Source organism: Loxodonta africana, chromosome 6 (assembly GCF_030014295.1).
Source record: "Loxodonta africana isolate mLoxAfr1 chromosome 6, mLoxAfr1.hap2, whole genome shotgun sequence".
NCBI classification, from domain to species: domain Eukaryota; kingdom Metazoa; phylum Chordata; class Mammalia; order Proboscidea; family Elephantidae; genus Loxodonta; species Loxodonta africana.
In genome coordinates this window covers 104,335,051-104,353,661 of record NC_087347.1, presented here as the reverse complement: position 1 = coordinate 104,353,661, position 18,611 = coordinate 104,335,051, and the positions used below count along the sequence as shown (strand labels likewise).

General features: G+C 38.9%; 1 protein-coding gene across 11 annotated transcripts in view; it reads right to left on the bottom strand.

The window, feature by feature from the left end:
- Positions 1 to 18,611, bottom strand: part of GTDC1 (glycosyltransferase like domain containing 1) — a 428,985-nt gene that overhangs the window by 285,929 nt on the left and 124,445 nt on the right. For all 11 annotated transcript variants that reach the window (XM_064287241.1, XM_064287242.1, XM_003405851.4 and 8 more), the window contains one exon: positions 6,089 to 6,292. In XM_064287241.1, the coding sequence (XP_064143311.1) occupies positions 6,089 to 6,292 (204 nt within the window). The remainder of the gene's footprint in view (positions 1 to 6,088; positions 6,293 to 18,611) is intronic.

Below are 18,611 nucleotides of genomic sequence, written 5' to 3'. Positions count from 1 at the left end.
AAAAATTCAAAACGAGATATAACTGCCAAGCAAAGTAAGACTTATACAACTGATCTGCAAATGACAACTGTTAAAGAAACCACCAGCTCCCTTATTAGTTCACCTGTACCCACTAGGTAGCTATGCCTCATTCACAAGGGCTAGCTACAAACAACAAACATACATATCAGCTAAAAATGTTCATTGTCTCAAAGAAAGTTACATTAAATGTTTCAAAAGGAATAGTTCATTTAAGAGAAAAAATTACACTTTCTGTGACAGAGAACTGCTTAGTGAAAGACCTCAGTCATAGTACCATGAAAGAAAATAGCAAATAATAATAGAATTATCAACAATCCAATTTCACCTTGAGTTTTAATTTCACTTTATGTGTTATTTGACACAAGGGAGCTTTTACTTGATTTATTTTCTATCCAAATATTTGCTTTCCTTGTCCCATCTTGGACATTTAAAAAAAAAGGTGGGAGGGAGTAAAAGATATCATAATGATAATCCCCACCTATTAACATTTGGGATTCGTATGGCTACAAGTAATAGAAAACCTAAAAAAATAAAGACACTTGATCTCAAGTACTAAAAGTGTAGAAAGAGGCAAGCAAACCAAGCCAGCACAAACACTCAGCTTCTGTCTTTTAGCGTGTAGACTTTTAGCTAATGAGTCAGTCTTTAATGATTATAGGTCCATTTGGGCTTTCTATTTCATTCTGAGAGAAGTTTTTGTAAGTTACGCTTTTCTAAGAAATTATTCATTTTGTCTAAGTTTTCAAATGTATTAGCATAAAGTTATTCAGAGCATTTCCCATTTTTATTGATCTGTGCTGTATCTGTAGTTATGTTCTTCTTTTTTTAATTCCAAAAACTATTTATGCCTCTTTAAAAAATCAATTGTGCCTGTGGTTTATCTATCTCATTCTTTCAAAATGACTACTTTTAGTTTGTTCATCTCCGTTATATATTTGCTTTCAATTTCATTTTTTTCTTTTTTTATTGTACTTTAGATGAAGGTTTACAGAACAAACTAGTTTCTCATCAAACAGTTAGTACACACATTGTTCTACAACACTGGTTAACAACCCCACGACATGTCAACACACTACCTTCTCAACGCTGGGTTCCCTCCTGCCTTGCAGTCCCTGTCCCAGGGCTGATGTGCCCCTTTCATCTTGTTTTGTTCCATGGGCCTCCTCAATCTATGGCTCAGGAGTGACCTCATTACTGAGCTGAAAGGGTGTACAGTGGTCATACTCCCAGGGTTTCTCCAGTCTCTGTCAGGCCAGCAAGTCTGGTCTATCTTTTTGAATCAGAATTTTGTTCTACATTTATCTCCAGCTCTGTATGGGTCAATTTCATTATTTATTATTCTTATCCTTAGCTCTTTCCTTCCCAGTACTATTCCTAGACCAAGTAAGAGGGGCCCTGCCTTGGGCCACAAGCTTTAGAAAGCCCTGCGTACCACAAGGAGCCCTGGTGGTGCAGTGGTTAAGAGCTCAGTTGTTAACCAAAAGGTCAGCGGTTCAAACCCACCAGCTGCTCCTTGGAAACTCTACGGGGCAGTTCTACTCTGTCTTACAGGGTCACTGTGAGTCAGAATCAACTCGATGGTAATGTGTTGGGTTTGGTTTGGTTTACATATCACAAACAATAATAACAATAACTTTATTAGTTACTTTATTAAAGAGGATGTGGATGAGTCTGTCACTCGAGAAGCCTCCCACATTGTGATACATAATATTTTCATTACCATTCAGTTCTATTTTTTTAATACCCATTAGAATTTCTTCTTGGACCCATGAGTTATTTAGAATCATGCTTTTAAAAAGTCCTTAATATATAGGATTTGGGGGGATCTTTGTTACAGATTTCCATCCTGCACGCACTTCAGAATGACCAAATCTGAGAGGTGATGATCATGTGTGGAGGACTGCTCCCACTCTGCTCCATGCTCTGGCAGAGATGCCTGCTCCCCTGGCAAAGAGCTGCAGACACTGGCAGGAAGAATTGAACCCAAGCACACCTAAAGGTCTGAGGGATATGGTCAAGGCACTGACAGCCTCTGCTACACTGTTTTTATTCATTTCCAGTGTACTCTTCCATTGTTTCATTCTTAAACTCCCTCTTTCTTTTTATCAAAGATAGCACGTAATATGCTGTTCGCTTAATATGTCACTTACATGTCTTGCAGAGCTTTCCATAAGAGTAAAAATGCAAAGCTCCTTCATTCTATTTACAGCTGTACCATATTTTAAGAATGTTTTATTTAGCCATTTATAAAAATTAGGCAGTCACAACTTCAAAGCCAACTTGCCACTGTAATTTTCAGATCCCTCTTCATTTGGAACTCTACAGAATTCTCTTACTTTGCTATAGACTTAAAAAGAAATGCTATATTTTATAAAGCATTTCTGAATATAGATGTTTTAGAGACAAGGGGTTTTTCAGCTAACTAGGTAACTATATAGTTCAAAAGGGAAGTCTAACCCAAGCTCATTCCAACTTTCCACCAGTCAATTTTGACAATGGAGGCTTTTTGTCCTCATACTTGTCACCTCCTGGTTTCAGACATCACAATCACATTCAAATGAGGGTTTGGCAATTGCAAAGCTTGTGGAGAGGGAAAAGCAAAAAAAACGAAAATTTTTTTCCCTCAAATGGCACTCTCCTTTTTTAAGGAGAAGAGGCAGCACTTTCCCAGAAAGACCCCCAGAAGTCTTCCACTTAACTCTGCTCTGCCAGAAGTTGGTGCTATGACCAACCATGTTGTTGTTGTTGGGTGCCATTGAGTCGATTCTGACTCACGGTGACCCCATGTGACAGAGCAGAATCGCCCCATAGAGTTTTCTTGGCTGCAGTCTTTACAGAAGCAGATGGCCAGGTCTTTCTCCCATGGAGTTACTGGGTGGTTTCAAACTGCCAACCTTTCAGTTAGCAGCTGAGCGCTTAGCTGTTGTGCCACCAGAGCTCCTTTGACCAATCCTAGCTGTAAGGAAAATTGAGAAAAAGAGTATTTGGCAAAGAAGAATGGGATCGTCATGACTAAGTTAGGTCAATCGTGCTCATTTCCAGGGGCTGGGTACTTAGCCATGCCAAATTAAAATGTTATTCTGTTAACCAGGAATAAAGGCTATTAAGTAGACAATGATCAGTATCTGCCACAATGCCTGACAAAACAAAAAACGTAATTGTAAGCATCTACGGGTGAATAGGAAACCCTGGTGGTGTAGTAGTTAAGACATATGGCTTCTACCCAAAAGGGTGGCAGTTCAAATCCACCAGGTGCTCCTTGGAGACTCCATGGGGCAGTTCTACCCTGTCCTATACATTGCTATGAGTGGGAATCAACTTGATGGCAACCGGTTAAGGGTGAATAAATGATTTTAAATAACAGTGATTCTTTCAGTTCAGTAACAATATGGCAGAAAGAAAAATGAATGAAATAGCCTTGATGCCTATACTAAAGTATGTTCTAAGAAAGTAGTAGAAATGCTGGATCCTGGAACAAATGATTCCTACACTTCAGAATACAATATTTAAGTGCTTCCTTCATGCCGTATCACCAGAAACCTTTTCTGCATCTTGTGAAGTTTCTAGAAGGCAAAGCTCTAACATAACGTAAGAATGACAATAATCACCCAGTACTTAGAGAAAAAGAACTTATTAAGCTTTTGTAATCTATAATAAAATTGAGCAGCTCTAATGTGAATCATGGTGTATTCTTTCAGCTGTCAAGATAAAACAGCATCAAATTGGTTAATTACATTAAAGCATTTATTCCTTTTTAATATTTCCAGATAATAAACTTGTAACAGTATCAACTACATGTACAGAAGTTGTGAAAAAATAATGTATGTACCTACATTCAAGGTCTTTCTCCTCAGACACATCCCTATTTGTTCAGAGTTAATTTCACACAGTAAGCAATACAGGTGCTTTATCATTTTATCTTTATGAATTTTGATGACAACATTTGTTAAATGTAAAACAGAATAAGTAACTAGAAAGCAAAAACTTTCAGTATCTTTAAATGTCTCCACAGAGATCAAATTTATCTAGTATTAACTAAAGGTTATTCTTGCACTTCAGTCGAGGATTGAGATTTTTTTTTTTAACTTACTGGAAGTTTTGAAGTTGCTGTTACTGTTCCACAAGTATTTGAAAAAGATATTTGGTAGACAGAAAATAAGTTATCATTGGTCAACTACAACTATAAGTTAAAATGGTGAGGTATGTCTTCGAGTGAAGTGTTAACTCTACAGCTTAAACAGTTGACCCTGAAAGATCATAGATGCCACTGTTAGGCACTGAAAGTTACAGCTGTGAGGAAGTAAAACTTTACATTATGGTCTTTCAGAAATCCACCTCTCACATAGGACTGCTTCAAAGAGCAACATGATACTTATTCTCAACGGCTTCAGGCCTTGAAGGGGGTGAAGACCCAAATGCACAGAAGTGTTTGTTTGCATGCTATCGACAATTATACAACTCTCATACAAAAAATTGACTCTGGAAAAACTATATAATCAAAATGAAATCAAACAGGAGATACAGAAAAGGTTCACTTTAATGTTGAAATAACTGTAGAAATTTATGATATCAAACGGTAATATTAAATGAAATTGTGCCATAAAGTCAACTGGATTACTTAAGTAACATAATACATTGGCATTTAGAAAACACAATTATAGGAGATATGAAAGCAACTGTAAACAGCCAGATTTTAACACAGCAATAATTTTATCATTGTCTTTAAAATTTTTATATTGATATAGTCACTGAAATTCTCATACTATTGGTGAATCAATAATAGTCACTTGTCAATATCAGAATATAAAACATTTACGCTATGGAAGAGAAGATATCCTTTAGATTTTGAAAAAAATTCAAAATTTTCAATATGCACCAAAACAACATTTTACCTGTAAAATCCCAAGAACATGATTTGAGTTCTCACTGCTAGTCCATCTAACAATCTGGATTTTCAGGGATGCTGCACAGTGTTCATCCACCAAGTGGGTTATTCTCTGAACCCCTCAAATTACTACTAAGAGCAGCAGCCTACATGTAAATCATGAGCTGCTCTCTCCCTTGTGGCTGCTCCATCTTAGAAACAGCAGATGGGTATGGCTGCTGAAGCCAAGGTGGGCACTGAAGCTTGCAGCATGCCCTTCCTTTAATAACCTGTCTGCTCGAACTCTATTAACTACCAGACTGGCACTCCCCACCCCTGCCTAAACCAATGCAATCCTACACAGAGGGGCCCAGAATGGCAAGAACAGCAGGTTTGTAAAAACCACAGTAGGGCAATCTTCCATGATCTCACAATCAGGAGACACATGGCAATACACATGAATACAGCATAAGGAAGTAGAGGCCTCTGGGAGGAATGGGGGGGGGGGGTTCTATTCTACATGTTCTCCCTAAAAATGCTGCCAGTATTTCTCATCCATCTTTTCAGTGTGTTCTAATGGGTCAACCTTAGTTTCCACTTTCTCTCAAATCAGAATTCAGAATTGAGGTCTGTGTCTCCTGAAATCTACTTATCCTTCAAGAACAAGTCAAAAGTTTCCAACTCTATAAAGCCATCTTCAGTCTCACAGTCAAAATCAACTTCTCCGTCTTTCATGCTCTCATCTGACTTGCGTTTTTATCTCCACTTCAATAGTCTTTAAGGCCTGTGAGGGCACAGAACTTAGCCATATGCATCTTTTCAACCCTAGCTCCTAGTATATTTTAGACATAATAAACTCAAATAGCATACTCACTAAATGAGGCATTGGTGGCCATGGAACCAAATAAACCAATGCACCCAAAATCAATTCCCATCTCAGGCCAAAATAATCTCACATGTATACAATAAAATCACAGAACAAATGAGAGAGGAATATAGGTTCTGAATGAGGCCACTTTACTGCTGACCAGATGCCCTTGAAGTGTCAGTACTTGGATGCTCTGCTGTCTCTTAAGGAACATCTACCATGGCCAAATGACCAATTCCATAATTGGTGGGATTCTCAAAGATGCCAATAAAAGCAAGACCCTTATGACAGGTACATTAAAAACAAGACAGACATGCATCCTAAGCTCAAATTACCTGTAATCCTCACTGATGGGAACATTCTGAGAGAAATATAGAGCTGATGTCCGTGCTCTCCAGTGCCATTTCTTTGCAGGAAGGGTATAAAGGACACAGTCTTCTAACTCTTCTTGGAGCAGATCCACCAGCTGTTTATGGGACCCTCCATAGAATGCCTCAATGATGAGAATACTCATTGGCCCTTTCAAACCTTCATAGACCCTAGATAACAAGAAAGAAATTTTTTTCAAATATGTATATACATATGTGTGTATGTGTTTGTGTATATATATACATATGATTTTTTTAATAAGTTTAAATTTTATGCTCAGAAATAGAATACAAATCATTTAGTCACTTTTTTTTTTAAATAAGCTTATCATACTTCTAAAAGAAGTATTACATTTAAAGTTTCTATTTTTGTAATCGCTATCTTTACGTCATTCATGTTAATAAGAGGAAATAAAGGCTGTTTTATTTTTCATTTCTGTTTTCTTCATGCCCTAAGATAACTTCTACTACGAAGCAGTTTTTTCTCCTATCTCAGGAAGTTTCGAGCCTTCTCCTGCTTTATCTCTCACTTCCTGGTTGGAATGGCTGGCGCCCTGACTCAGTAACCTCAGAACCTGCTTTACCTAGAACTCAAATCTTCAATAGTCACTGAACTCATCTTCTAACTAAGACTTCCACTCCGACAGCCCTTCATTTATAAGGCCCTTTGCAGTTCACAAATCCTTTGACTCTGTGACTTTGATAGTAATCCATCTTTAAATTCACCAGCTATCACTGGCCCCAATGAATCCATATGTAGAAGAAAGCACATTCATATCAATTTATGACATTGGTGAGGGAGTTAAATCTCAATTCTCTAGTGCTGAGACACTTAGGATACAATTTCTTAGGACGGTGCACCTTGACCACTTCCCCACTGCTGACAATATCCGTCCCCAAAAGAACACCAAAAAAAGTGGGATGAAGCTCCCTGCCTTTGAACTAGCAAGGTTTCTACAACCTTCTTTAAAGAGAAGCCCACTGAGAGGGATAAACAGCAGTAATGGGATTATTAAAGACATTGTGAAATTTCATCACAGGAGAATTGGCTATCAAGCAATTTTTTTGTTTTAATGGTATTTTTGTTAATGTGCTCAGTGAAATAAAAATACAGGTATTAATGTAAAAAATTTATATACATTTCAAATATATACTATTTCCTGTGAGAAATAAGCGAGAAACATCACTGTACATATAAATACTATACTGTTTAAAAAATAATCCATACGAAGATTAGTCCAAAGGACTAATGGACCACAAGTATCATATCCTCCACCAGGCTGAGTCCAGCACAACTAGATGGTGTCTGGCTACCACCACTGACTGTTCTGACAAGGATCACAATAATAGAGAGTCCCAGACAAAGCTGGAGAAAAAACGTAGAACAAAATTCTAACTCAGAAAAAAAAAAAAAAAAAAGACCAGATTTACTGGTCTAACAGAGAATGGAGAAACCCTGAGAGTTATGGCCCCCAGACACCCTTTTAACACAGTACTGAAGTCACTCCTGAGGTTCATGCTTCAGCCAAAGATCAGACAGGCCCATAAAACAAAACAAGACTAATATAGGCACACCAGCCCAGGGACAAGGAGGAGAAGGCAGGACGGGACAGGAAAGCTGGTAGTGGGGAACCCAAGGTCGAGAAGGGGAGAGTGTTGACACATCGCGGGGTTGGCAACCAATGTCACAAAACAATATGTGTATTGTTTAATGAGAAACTAGTTTGCTCTGTAAACCTTCATCTAAAGTACAATTAAAAGAAAAAAAAAGAATTCCAGGGACTTCTGGCCAACATGGACCTACAGAGGGAAGCACCGTGCCGTCCCTCTACAGCAAAGTCCGAAAAACTAAGTAAAACAGAGACAAACATCAATCCTGGAACCCTAAGCGTCAAATTAAGAGATAAAGAACTCAATCAAGCACTAAATGAAATAAGAAACTGACAGAGAACAGAGGGCAAGGAGAGACATGCACAGAGACACTCCCTCCCCCCCCCCCCCCAGCAACTAACGCAGCACAGATTTGCCATCTTGGACTCCTGTCAGAGATCAGCAGCCAGGGAGTACAGGAAAGTAGCTTCAAAGAGCTCCCAGCAGGAGACAGAGTACCCGGTAACCAGCGATATATGCTTTCCCACCTTGGACGCTTCCTGTCTGGCTGCGGTAGCTCTGCTGGTGAGGAAGTGCAGGGTCCATGCCACTTGGATTCCCCCTGCCCACATCGAGGATTGGCGTACAGGGAGTATGAGAAAGCAGCTTCAAGGAACTCCCAGGAGGAGACAGAGCACCCAGTAACCAGCAATATACACTTTCCTACCCTCCACTCTTCTTCCCACTCACCCCCCTCCCCTCCCCCACCCCCAGCCCATGGGCGTCTACTGCATCCCACTGGCTGCAGTCTCTTAGCCAGGAGGCACTGGCTTCAGCCCTGTGCCACTTGAATTCACCCGGTCCACACTGGCCAGCTCCTGGGATGCCACTGGTTTCTATCTGGTGTTGCTTTTCTCCGCTTCTTTTGGTTTCTTCGGTGCCTCTCACAACCTTCCCCTCCTATCTCTCAAACATCTGGCTCCATGTGCCATCTTTGCTTCTTGAAAGGCTATGAAGCACCACTCAACGGGGGAGCTGCTTCCCCAGTTCGCACTACCACACTGGTAGGATTCATGAGAATTTTTTTGTTGTTATTATTGATTTGCTTTGTTTTGTTGTGTTCTGTTGTTTGGTTTGTCTTCTTTTTCTTTTCGCAGCTTGGAAGCCCCTTCTAGCCGGGCTGTACTGTACGGCTTGGGAGTCACTCATCCATTCTGCGCAGCCACGCTGGTGGGATTCCTGGGGGCATTTCTTTTTCTTTGTCCCTTTTGTCTTTTTTCATTTCTCTGTTTCTCGTCTCTCTAGACTTACCTCTTTTCCTGTCTCCTGAGAACCTGGTGCTGTGTGACATCCCTACTCCTTCCAGCCAGGCTGTACTGCACAGCCTAGAAGCCATGTCCCCAGCCTTCACAAACCCGTTAGTGGGAACCCTGGGGACTTTTCTTTTCCTTTCTTTTTTCTAATTTTTATTTATTTTTCCTTTTCCCTTTTTATTTTTCTTCATATCTTGGTTTCTCATCTCTCCACCAATGGCAAACTTTCTTAGCACTTTTTTGTTTGTTTTTGGCTCCTGTTTCTTTTCTCCTCTTTCCCATACCCATTTAGCTCCACATACCACAACCTCGCCCCTCCTTCCTGCCTATCTGCACCATGCACTGAACATCACACCCTGGAACAGCACAGGCACAACCTACTGGAACCTGCCCTGCACTGATTCCCGGCACGCCCTGTCAGCCCTAGTAAGTGCTACAATAACCCATCCCAGCCCCTCCCCGTCAGCTGGACCTGACCTGCTGCATCATAGCTGAGCAACTGGCCCTGCCCATTGGAAAAGAAGGTGAAAATTATTGCACCCACAGATGACCAAACAACAAAGAACACACAGCCCACCTACTTGGACATAACCAAATAAAATAAAAAAGCAGGATGAAACAAAAACATCTACAATCAATAAACAAAGAAAGTAACTACTGAATGTCCCGAAGACAGCAGACAATATTAAAACATATAAAAACAGGACAGGATGGTTCCAGTAGGTATCCAAAATAAAACAGTAGAAGAAAAGGCACTAGAAATACGCATTAGGGAATTCACATCTCCAATATTCAGAGCTATCTAAGAGTTGAAGCAAAAAGCAGACAAAAATGAAGACAAATCCATGGGAAAGGCAAACAAATTCATGGAAAATACAAACAAAAAAACAGGATAATTCAGGAAAATAATGCAGGAACAAAATGCCAAAATAAATTCACAACTAGAAATCACACAAAAACAACAATCAGAAATCCAAAAGATAAACAGCAACATTTCAGAAACTGACAGTGTCATAGAAGGGCTGAGGAGCAGGTCTGAAACAATGGAAAACTGAATCAGTGAAACTGAAGACAAACACTTGGATACAACTTTGAAGAAAAATCAGAAGAAAGAATGAAGAAAAATGAAGAAACCCTGAGAATTATGTGGGATAAAATCAAAAGCAAAACCTTGCAAGTGATCAGAGTTCTAGAACGGGGCAAAAATGGAAAACACACAGAGGATCACTGAAGACTTCCTGACAGAAAACTTCCCTAATACCATGAAGCATGAAAAGCAGACCAAGCAAGAAGTTCAACAAACCCCATATAGGATGGACCCCCCAAAAAAGTCACCAAGGCATATAATAATCACCTTGCTAAAACTAAGGACAAAGAAAGAATCCTGAGAGCAGCTAGAGAAAAAAAAAAAAAAAAAGTCACATACAGAGGAGAAACAATAAAGACTAAGTTCTGATTATTCAGCAGAAACCATGCAGCCAAGAAGGCAATGGGATTACATATATAAAACCTTGGGAAAGAAAAAAATGGCCAACCAAGAATATATATCCTGCAAAACCCTCCTTCAAATATGATGGTGAAATTAGGACATTGCCAGATAAACAGAAATTAAGAGAATATGTAAAAACCAAACCAAACTTACAAGAATTATTAAGGGAAGACATTCAGTCTGAGAACAAACATCATTAGACGACAGCCTGAATCTAGAATGCAAGATTGTACCAGCCAGATACCAGCCTAGGAAATGAACTCTCAAGGACTATCAGAAACCAAAAGAATTACAACAGGGAACCAGAGAGGTCAATCTGTAAATGAAAACAACGTCAGATCAATAAAAGGGAATAAACAGTATAGGTATAGAACTTTCTAATGAAGAGGAAGGCAAGGTGATATCAAGTAATAAAAGACTGGTTCAAACCTAGGAAGATAAGGGTAAATTTCAAGGTAAACACAGAGGAAGTTAACAAAACTACTCATCAAAATAAAGAAAAAAAAAATCTCAGTAAAAATAAAATCTACAAAAATAAAAGAAATGGAAAAAAAATAAATAAAAGGAATTCAGCACAGGAGAGTAAGAAGAAAAAGAAAACATCAGTACCACAAAAAAAAAAAAATGACAGCAATAAACTCACACCTATCAATAATTATAGTGAATATAAATGACCTAAATACAACCATAGAGAGACAAGAGAGTGACAGAGTGGATTAAAAAAAAAACAGGATCCATCAATAGGCTGTCTACAAGAGACATGCCTCAGAAACAAAGCCGTAAATTTATTAACATCAAAGGATGGAAAAAAAAAATATCAACCAAACAGCTACCAAAAAAGAGCAGGAGTGGCAATACTTATTTCAGATAAAATAGACTGTAAAACAAAATCCACCATAAAAGACAAAGAACGGCATTACATAATGAGTAAAAAGACAACCCATCAGGCAGACAAAACCATAACAAACACCTACGAACCTAATGACAAGGCTCCAAAATACATAAAACAAACTCCAACAGCACTGAAAAGAGAAATTGACAGTTCCACAATAATAATAGCAGGCCTCAACACACCACTTCCGGTAAAGGACAAAACATCCAGAAAGAAACTCAACAGAGATACAGAAGAGCTAATCAGCCAACTTAACATCACAGACACATATAGAACACTCCACCCAACAGGTGCAAAGTACACATTCTTTTCAAATGCACATGGAACATTCCCCCACAATAGACCACATCTTAGGCCACAGAGCAAGCCTCAACAAAATCCAAAACACTGAGATAATACAAAGTATCTTCTCTGACCACAATGCCACTCAGGTAGAAATTAACATAAGGAAGAGCAAGGAAAAAAATCAATTCCATAGAAACTGAATAACACCGTGCTTAAAAAAAAAATTTTTTTTTTTTTTTTTAACTACTGGGTAGTAGAAGAAATCAGAGATAGAATAAAAAAATTCCTAGAATCAAATAAGAATGAAAACATATCATACCAAAACCTCTGGGACACAGCAAAGGCAGCCCACACAGATCAATTTATAGCAATAGATGCACACATCAAAAGAAAAAAAAAGGGACAAAATGAAACATTAGCTACGCAACTCGAACAAATAGAGAACAGCAAAAGAAGCCCGCAGCCACCGGAAGAAAGGAAATAATAAAGATCAGAGGAGAAATAAATGAAATAGAAAAGAGAAAAACAATAGAAAGAATCAACAAAACCAAAAGCTGGTTCTTTGAAACGACCAAAAAAATCGAAAAACCACTGGCCAAACTGACAAAAGAAAAACAGGAGAGGACACAAATAACCCAAATAAAAAATGAAATGGGGGTCATTACAACAGATTCAACTAAAATAAAAAGGATCATAACAAAGTTTTTTGAAAAACCATACTCCAAAAAAATCTGACAACCTAGAGAAAATGGACACATTTCTAGAGACATACTACCTACCTAAACTAACACAAAATGATGCTGAAAATCTGAACAGACCCATAACAAGAGAAGAGATTGAAAAAGTAAAAAAAAAAAAAAAAACTCCCAACAAAAAAAGCCCTGGCCAGATGGCTTCATTGGAGAATTCTACCAAACATTCAGAGAAGAGCTTACACCAGTACTACTCAAACTATTTCAGAATATAGAAAAGGAAGCAATACTTCTGAAATCATTCTATGAAGCCAGCATAACCCTGATATCAAAACCAGGCAAAGACACTACAAAAAAAGAAAATTACAGACCAGTATCTCTCATGAATATTGTTGTTGTTGTTAGGTGCCGTCGAGTCGAGATTCATAGCGACCCTATGCACAAGAGAACGAAGCACTGCCCGGTCCCGTGCCATCCTTACAATCGTTGTTATGCTTGAACTCATTGTTGCAGCCACTGTATCAATCCACCTCGTTGAGGGTCTTCCTCTTTTCCGAAGACCCTGTACTCTGCCAAGCATGATGTCCTTCTCCAGGGACTCATCCCTCCTGACAACATGTCCAAAGTATGTAAGACACAGTCTCGCCATCCTTGCCTCTAAGGAGCATTCTGGCCGCACTTCTTCCAAGACAGATTTGTTCGTTCTTTTGGCAGTCCATGGTATATTCAATATTCTTCGCCAACACCACAATTCAAAGGTGTCAGTTCTTCTTCGGTCTTCCTTATTCATTGTCCATCTTTCACATGCATACGGTGTGATTGAAAATACCGTGGCTTGGGTCAGGCGCACCTTAGTCTTCAAGGTGACATCTTTGCTCTTCAACACTTTGAAGAGGTCCTTTGCAGCAGATTTACCCAATGTAATGCATCTTTTCATTTCTTGACTGCTGCTTCCGTGGGTGTTGATTGTGGATCCAAGTAAAATGAAATCCTTGACAACTTCCTTTTCTCCATTTATCATGATATTGCTCATTGGTCCAGTAGTGAGGATTTTTGTTTTCTTTATGTTGAGGTGTAATCCATACTGAAGGCTGTGGTCTTTGATCTTTGTTAGTAAGTGCTTCAAGTCCTCTTCACTTTCAGCAAGCGAGGTTGTGTCATCTGCATAACGCAGGTTGTTAATGAGTCTTCCTCCAATCATGAATATAGATGAAAAAAATCTCAACAAAATTCTAGCCAACAGAATTCAGCATCATATCAAAAAAATAATAAACCACAACCAAGTAGGATCCAAAACCAGGTAGGCAAGGATGGTTCAACACTAGAAAATCAATTGATGTAATCTACCACACAAATAACAGCAGAGAAAAAAATCGCATGATTATCTCAATCGGTACAATAAAGGCATTCGATAAAGTTCAACACCCATTCTTTTTTTTTTTTCTCTGTTGTGCATCAACTCAGTTTATTGCAAGGCAGACATGGCAAGGCATGCTAGTAAGACGTCACAATTACTGCTAATCTGACAGGAAGAATTTATCTTGATTTAATGCTCTTTTCCCTGATTATGAGTTTAAGAATTTGTCCATTTGTTAATTTGTATTTCTTTCATGAATTGTCTGGAGGGCCCTCTTTTTTCCTCTCCCACTTTCCTTACCACTTTTTTCTTTCTTTTAATTTTTATCGTGCTTTAAGTGAAAGTTTACAAATCAAGTCAGTCTCTCACACAAAAACTTAGGTACACCTTGCTACATACTCCCAAGTGCTCTTCCTCTAATGAGACAGTCTGCTCCCTCCCTCCACTCTCTCTTTTCATTTCCATTTCACCAGCTTCTAACTCCCTCTACCCTCTCATCTCCCCTCCAGGAAGGAGATGCCAACATAGTCTCCAGTGTCCACTTGATCCAAGAAGCTCACTCCTCACCAGCATCCCTCTCCAACCCATTGTCCAGTCCAATCCCTGTCTAAACAGTTGGCTTTGGGAATGGTTCCTGTCCTGGGCCAACAGAAGGACTGGGGACCATGACCACCAGGGTCCTTCTAGTCTCAGTCAGACCATTAAGTCTGGTCTGTTTACAAGAATTTAGGGTCTGTTTTTTATCCCACTGCTCTCCTGCTCCCTTAGCAGTTCTCTGTCATCAGTTATAGCCAGGCACCATCTAGCTCTTCTGGTCTCAGGCTGATGTAGTCTCTGGTTTATGTGGCTCTTTCTGTCTCTTGGGCTCATAATTACCTTGTGCCCTTGGTGTTCTTCATTCTTCTTTCATCTAGGTGGGTTGAGAACAACTGATGCATCTTAGATGGCCACTTGCTAGAGTTTAAGACCCCAGATGCCTCTCTCCAAGGTGGGATGCAGAATGTTTTCTTAATAGATTTTATTATGCCAATTGACTTAGATGTCCCCTGAAACCATGGTCCCCAGACCCCTGCCCCTGCTGTGCTGGCCTTAGAAGCATTCAGTTTATTCTGGAAACTTCTTTGCTTTTGGTTTAGTCCAGTTGTGCTGACCTCCCCTGTATTGTGTGTTGTCTTTCCCATCACCGAAAGTAGTTCTCATCTACTACCTAATTAGTGAATACTCCTGTCCCACCTTGCCTCCCTCCCACCTCTAGTAACCATCAAAGAATATTTTCTTCTCTGTCTAAACTATTTTGTAGTTCTTATAATAGTGGTCTTATACAGTATTTGTCCTTTTACAACTGATTAATTTCACTCTGCATAATGCCTTCCAGATTCCTCCATGTTGTGAAATGTTTCACAAATTCATCACTGTTCTTTATCGAGGCATAGTATTCAACACCCATTCTTGATAGAAACTCTCAATAAAATAGGTGTAGAAGTGAAATTTCTCAACATAATAAACAGCATCTATGCAAAACTAACAGCCAACATCATTCTTAATGGAGAGAGGCTGAAACAGGAAGAAGATTAGGATGCCCTTCATCACCACTCCTATTTAACATTGTGCTGGAAGTCCTAGCTAGAGCAATAAGGCAAGAAAAAGAAAGAAAGGGCATACAAATTGGTAATGAAGAAGTAAAACTGTCCCTATTTGAGGATGATATGATACTATACATACAAAACCCAAAAGACTCCACGAGACAACTGCTAGAACTAATAGAAAGATTCAGCAGAGTAGCAGAATACAAGATAAACATACAAAAATCAGCTGGATTCCTATACATGAATAAAGAGAACAATGAAAAGGAAACCATGAAAACAATAACATTTATAATAAAAAAAAAAAAAATTTTTTTTTTTTAATAGCCCCGAGGAAAGTAAAATACTTAGGAATAAATCTAACCAGGGATGTAAATGACCTAGACAAAGAAAACTACAAAACACTATTGCAAGAAACCAAAAGAGATCTACATAAATGGAAAAACATACCACGCTCATAGACAGGTAGACTCAACATTGTGAAAATGACCACTCTACCCAAAGTGACTTACAAATACAATGCAATCAAGATCCAAATACCAAGAACATTCTTTAAAGAGATGGAAAAACTAATCATTAACTTTACATAGAAAGAGAAGAAGCCCCCGATAAGTAAAACACTATTGAAGAAGAAGAACAAATTAGGACTCCCACTACCTGACCTCAGAACCTGCTATACAGCTACAGTAGTCAAAACAGCCTGATACTGGTACAACAACAGATAGATGCATTGACCAAGGGAACAGAATTGAGAGCTCAGATGTAAATCCCATCCAACTATGGTCAGGGCCCAAAGTCCATCAAATGGGGAAAAGACAGTTCTTTTAACAAATGATGCTGGCAAAACTGGATTCCATCTGCAAAAAAATGAAACAGAACCCCATAGCTCACACCATATACAAAAACTAAGTCAAAATGGATCAAAGACCTAAATATAAAGCCAAAAACTATAAAGTTCATAGAAGAAAAAATAAGGTCAACGCTAGAGGCCCTAATGGCATTAACAGCATACAAACCATAAGCAACAACACAAAAACTCCAGAAGAGAAGCTACATAAACCAAGATCTTCTAAAAATTAAACACTTACGCTCACCAAAAGACTTCACCAAAAGAGTAAAAAGAGAACCTACAGACTGGGAAAAGAATTTTGGCTATGACAAATCAGACAAAGGTCTAATCTCTAAAATCTACAAGAAAATCCAACACCTCTACAACAAGACAAATAATCCAATTAAGAAATGTGCAAAGGAAATGAACAGACACTTCACCAAAGAAGACATTCAAGTGGCATGACAGACACATGAGGAAATGCTCACAATTGCTAACCACAATGAGATACAGTCCTACCCCAGCATTACGGGCATGAATCAAAAAAACAGGAAATAATAAATGTTGGAGAGGCTGCAGGGAAATCGAACTTTTATGCACTGCTAGTGGGAATGCAAAATGATACAACAATTTTGGGAAACAATACGGTGCTTTCTTAGGAAGCTAGAATTAGAAATACCATATGATCCAGCAATCCCACTCCTAAGAATATATCCTACAGAAATAAGAGTCATCACACAAATTAAACACATGCACACCCATGTTCACTGCAGCATTGTTCACAATAGCAAAAAGATGGAAACAACCTAGATGCCCATCAACAGATGAATGGATAAACAAACTATGGTACATACACACAATGGAGTATTATGCGATGATAAAGCACAGTGATGAATCTGAGAAACATCTCACAACATGGATGAATTTGGAGGGCATTATGCTGAGTGAAACAGCTCAACAGCAAAAGGACAAATATTGTATGAGACCACTACTGTAAAACTCATGAAAAGGTTTACACACAAAAAGAAACAATCTTTGATGGTTACAACAGAGGGGAGAGGTGAGGATGGAGAAACACTAAATACACAATAGATAAGTGGTAACTTTGGTGAAGGGTAAGACAGTACATAATACTGAGGAGGCCAGCACAACTTGCAACTTGTATAAGGCAAGGTCATGGAAGCTCCATAGACACATCCAAACTCCCTGAGGGACCCAATTGCTGGGCTGAGGGCTGTGGGGACCATGGCCTCTGAGAACATCTAGCTCAACTGGTCCAACATCGTTTATAAAGAAAATGTTCTATATTCTACTATGGTAAGTAGTGTCTGGGATCTTAAAAGCCTGTGAGTGGCCATCTAAGATATTCCACTGGTCTTACCCTTTCAGGAGCAAGGAAGAATGAAGAAAGCTAAACATACAAGGGAAAGACTAGTCCAAAGGACTAGTAAACCCCATCTACCACAGGTTCCACCAATCTGAGTCCAGTACAGCTAGATGGTGCCCAGCTACCACCACTGACTGCTCTGGACAGGGACACAACAGAGGGTTGCAGACAGAGCTGGAGAAAAATATAGACCAAAATTCTAACTCACAAAAAAAAAAGACCAGACTTACTGGCCTAACAGAGACTGGAAAAACCCCAAGAATATGGTCCTCAGACACCCTTTTAGCTCAGTAATTAAGTCACTCCTGAGGTTCACCCTTCAGCCAAAGATTAGACAGGCCCATAAAACAAAATGAGACTAAAGGGGCACAGCAGCCCAGAGGCAAGGACTAGAAGGCAGGAAAGGACAGGAAAGCTGATAATAGGGAACCCAAGGTTGAGAAGGGAGAGTGTTAACATGCCGTGGGGTTGTTAACCAGTGTCATAAAACAATATGTGTACTAAACTGTTTAACTGGAAACTAGTTTGTTCTGTAAACCTTCATCTAAAGTACAATAAATATATATATGTATAAGAAAAAAAGATATCCACTTTTGAATCTTCCTTTATGACCTAACTAAATACCACTCATTTAAAAGCATATTACTTTTATTAATAATGTTGTTCCACAAAATCAGTAGTCTCAAGGACTCAATGATGCTCTTCACTAATAAAATTGCGCTTCACCTTGCTCAGTCAAAGCCAAGCCTCCTTACACTGCATTTCACAGCGAGGTCTTAAGTGGTTCTCAAAGAAATGGTTGCGCTGAAAAAGCTTTTCCCTTGATGTCTGATTTTTCCAATGAGCATTTTTTTTGGGAAAAAAAAAGTTTTACTTATGTGCAATATAAGAGGCAGTGCTTCTCAGATGGAAAAGCATGAACCCTGGGGTCAGGAGTACCTAAGTATCTGTCACTTATTAGCCATATATACTTTGGACAATTTACCTAACTTTGTAGGACTCAGTCTCTTCTTCTCTAAAATGGGAATAACACTACTAACTTGAGAGGCATATTGTGAAGATAAAATAAGATA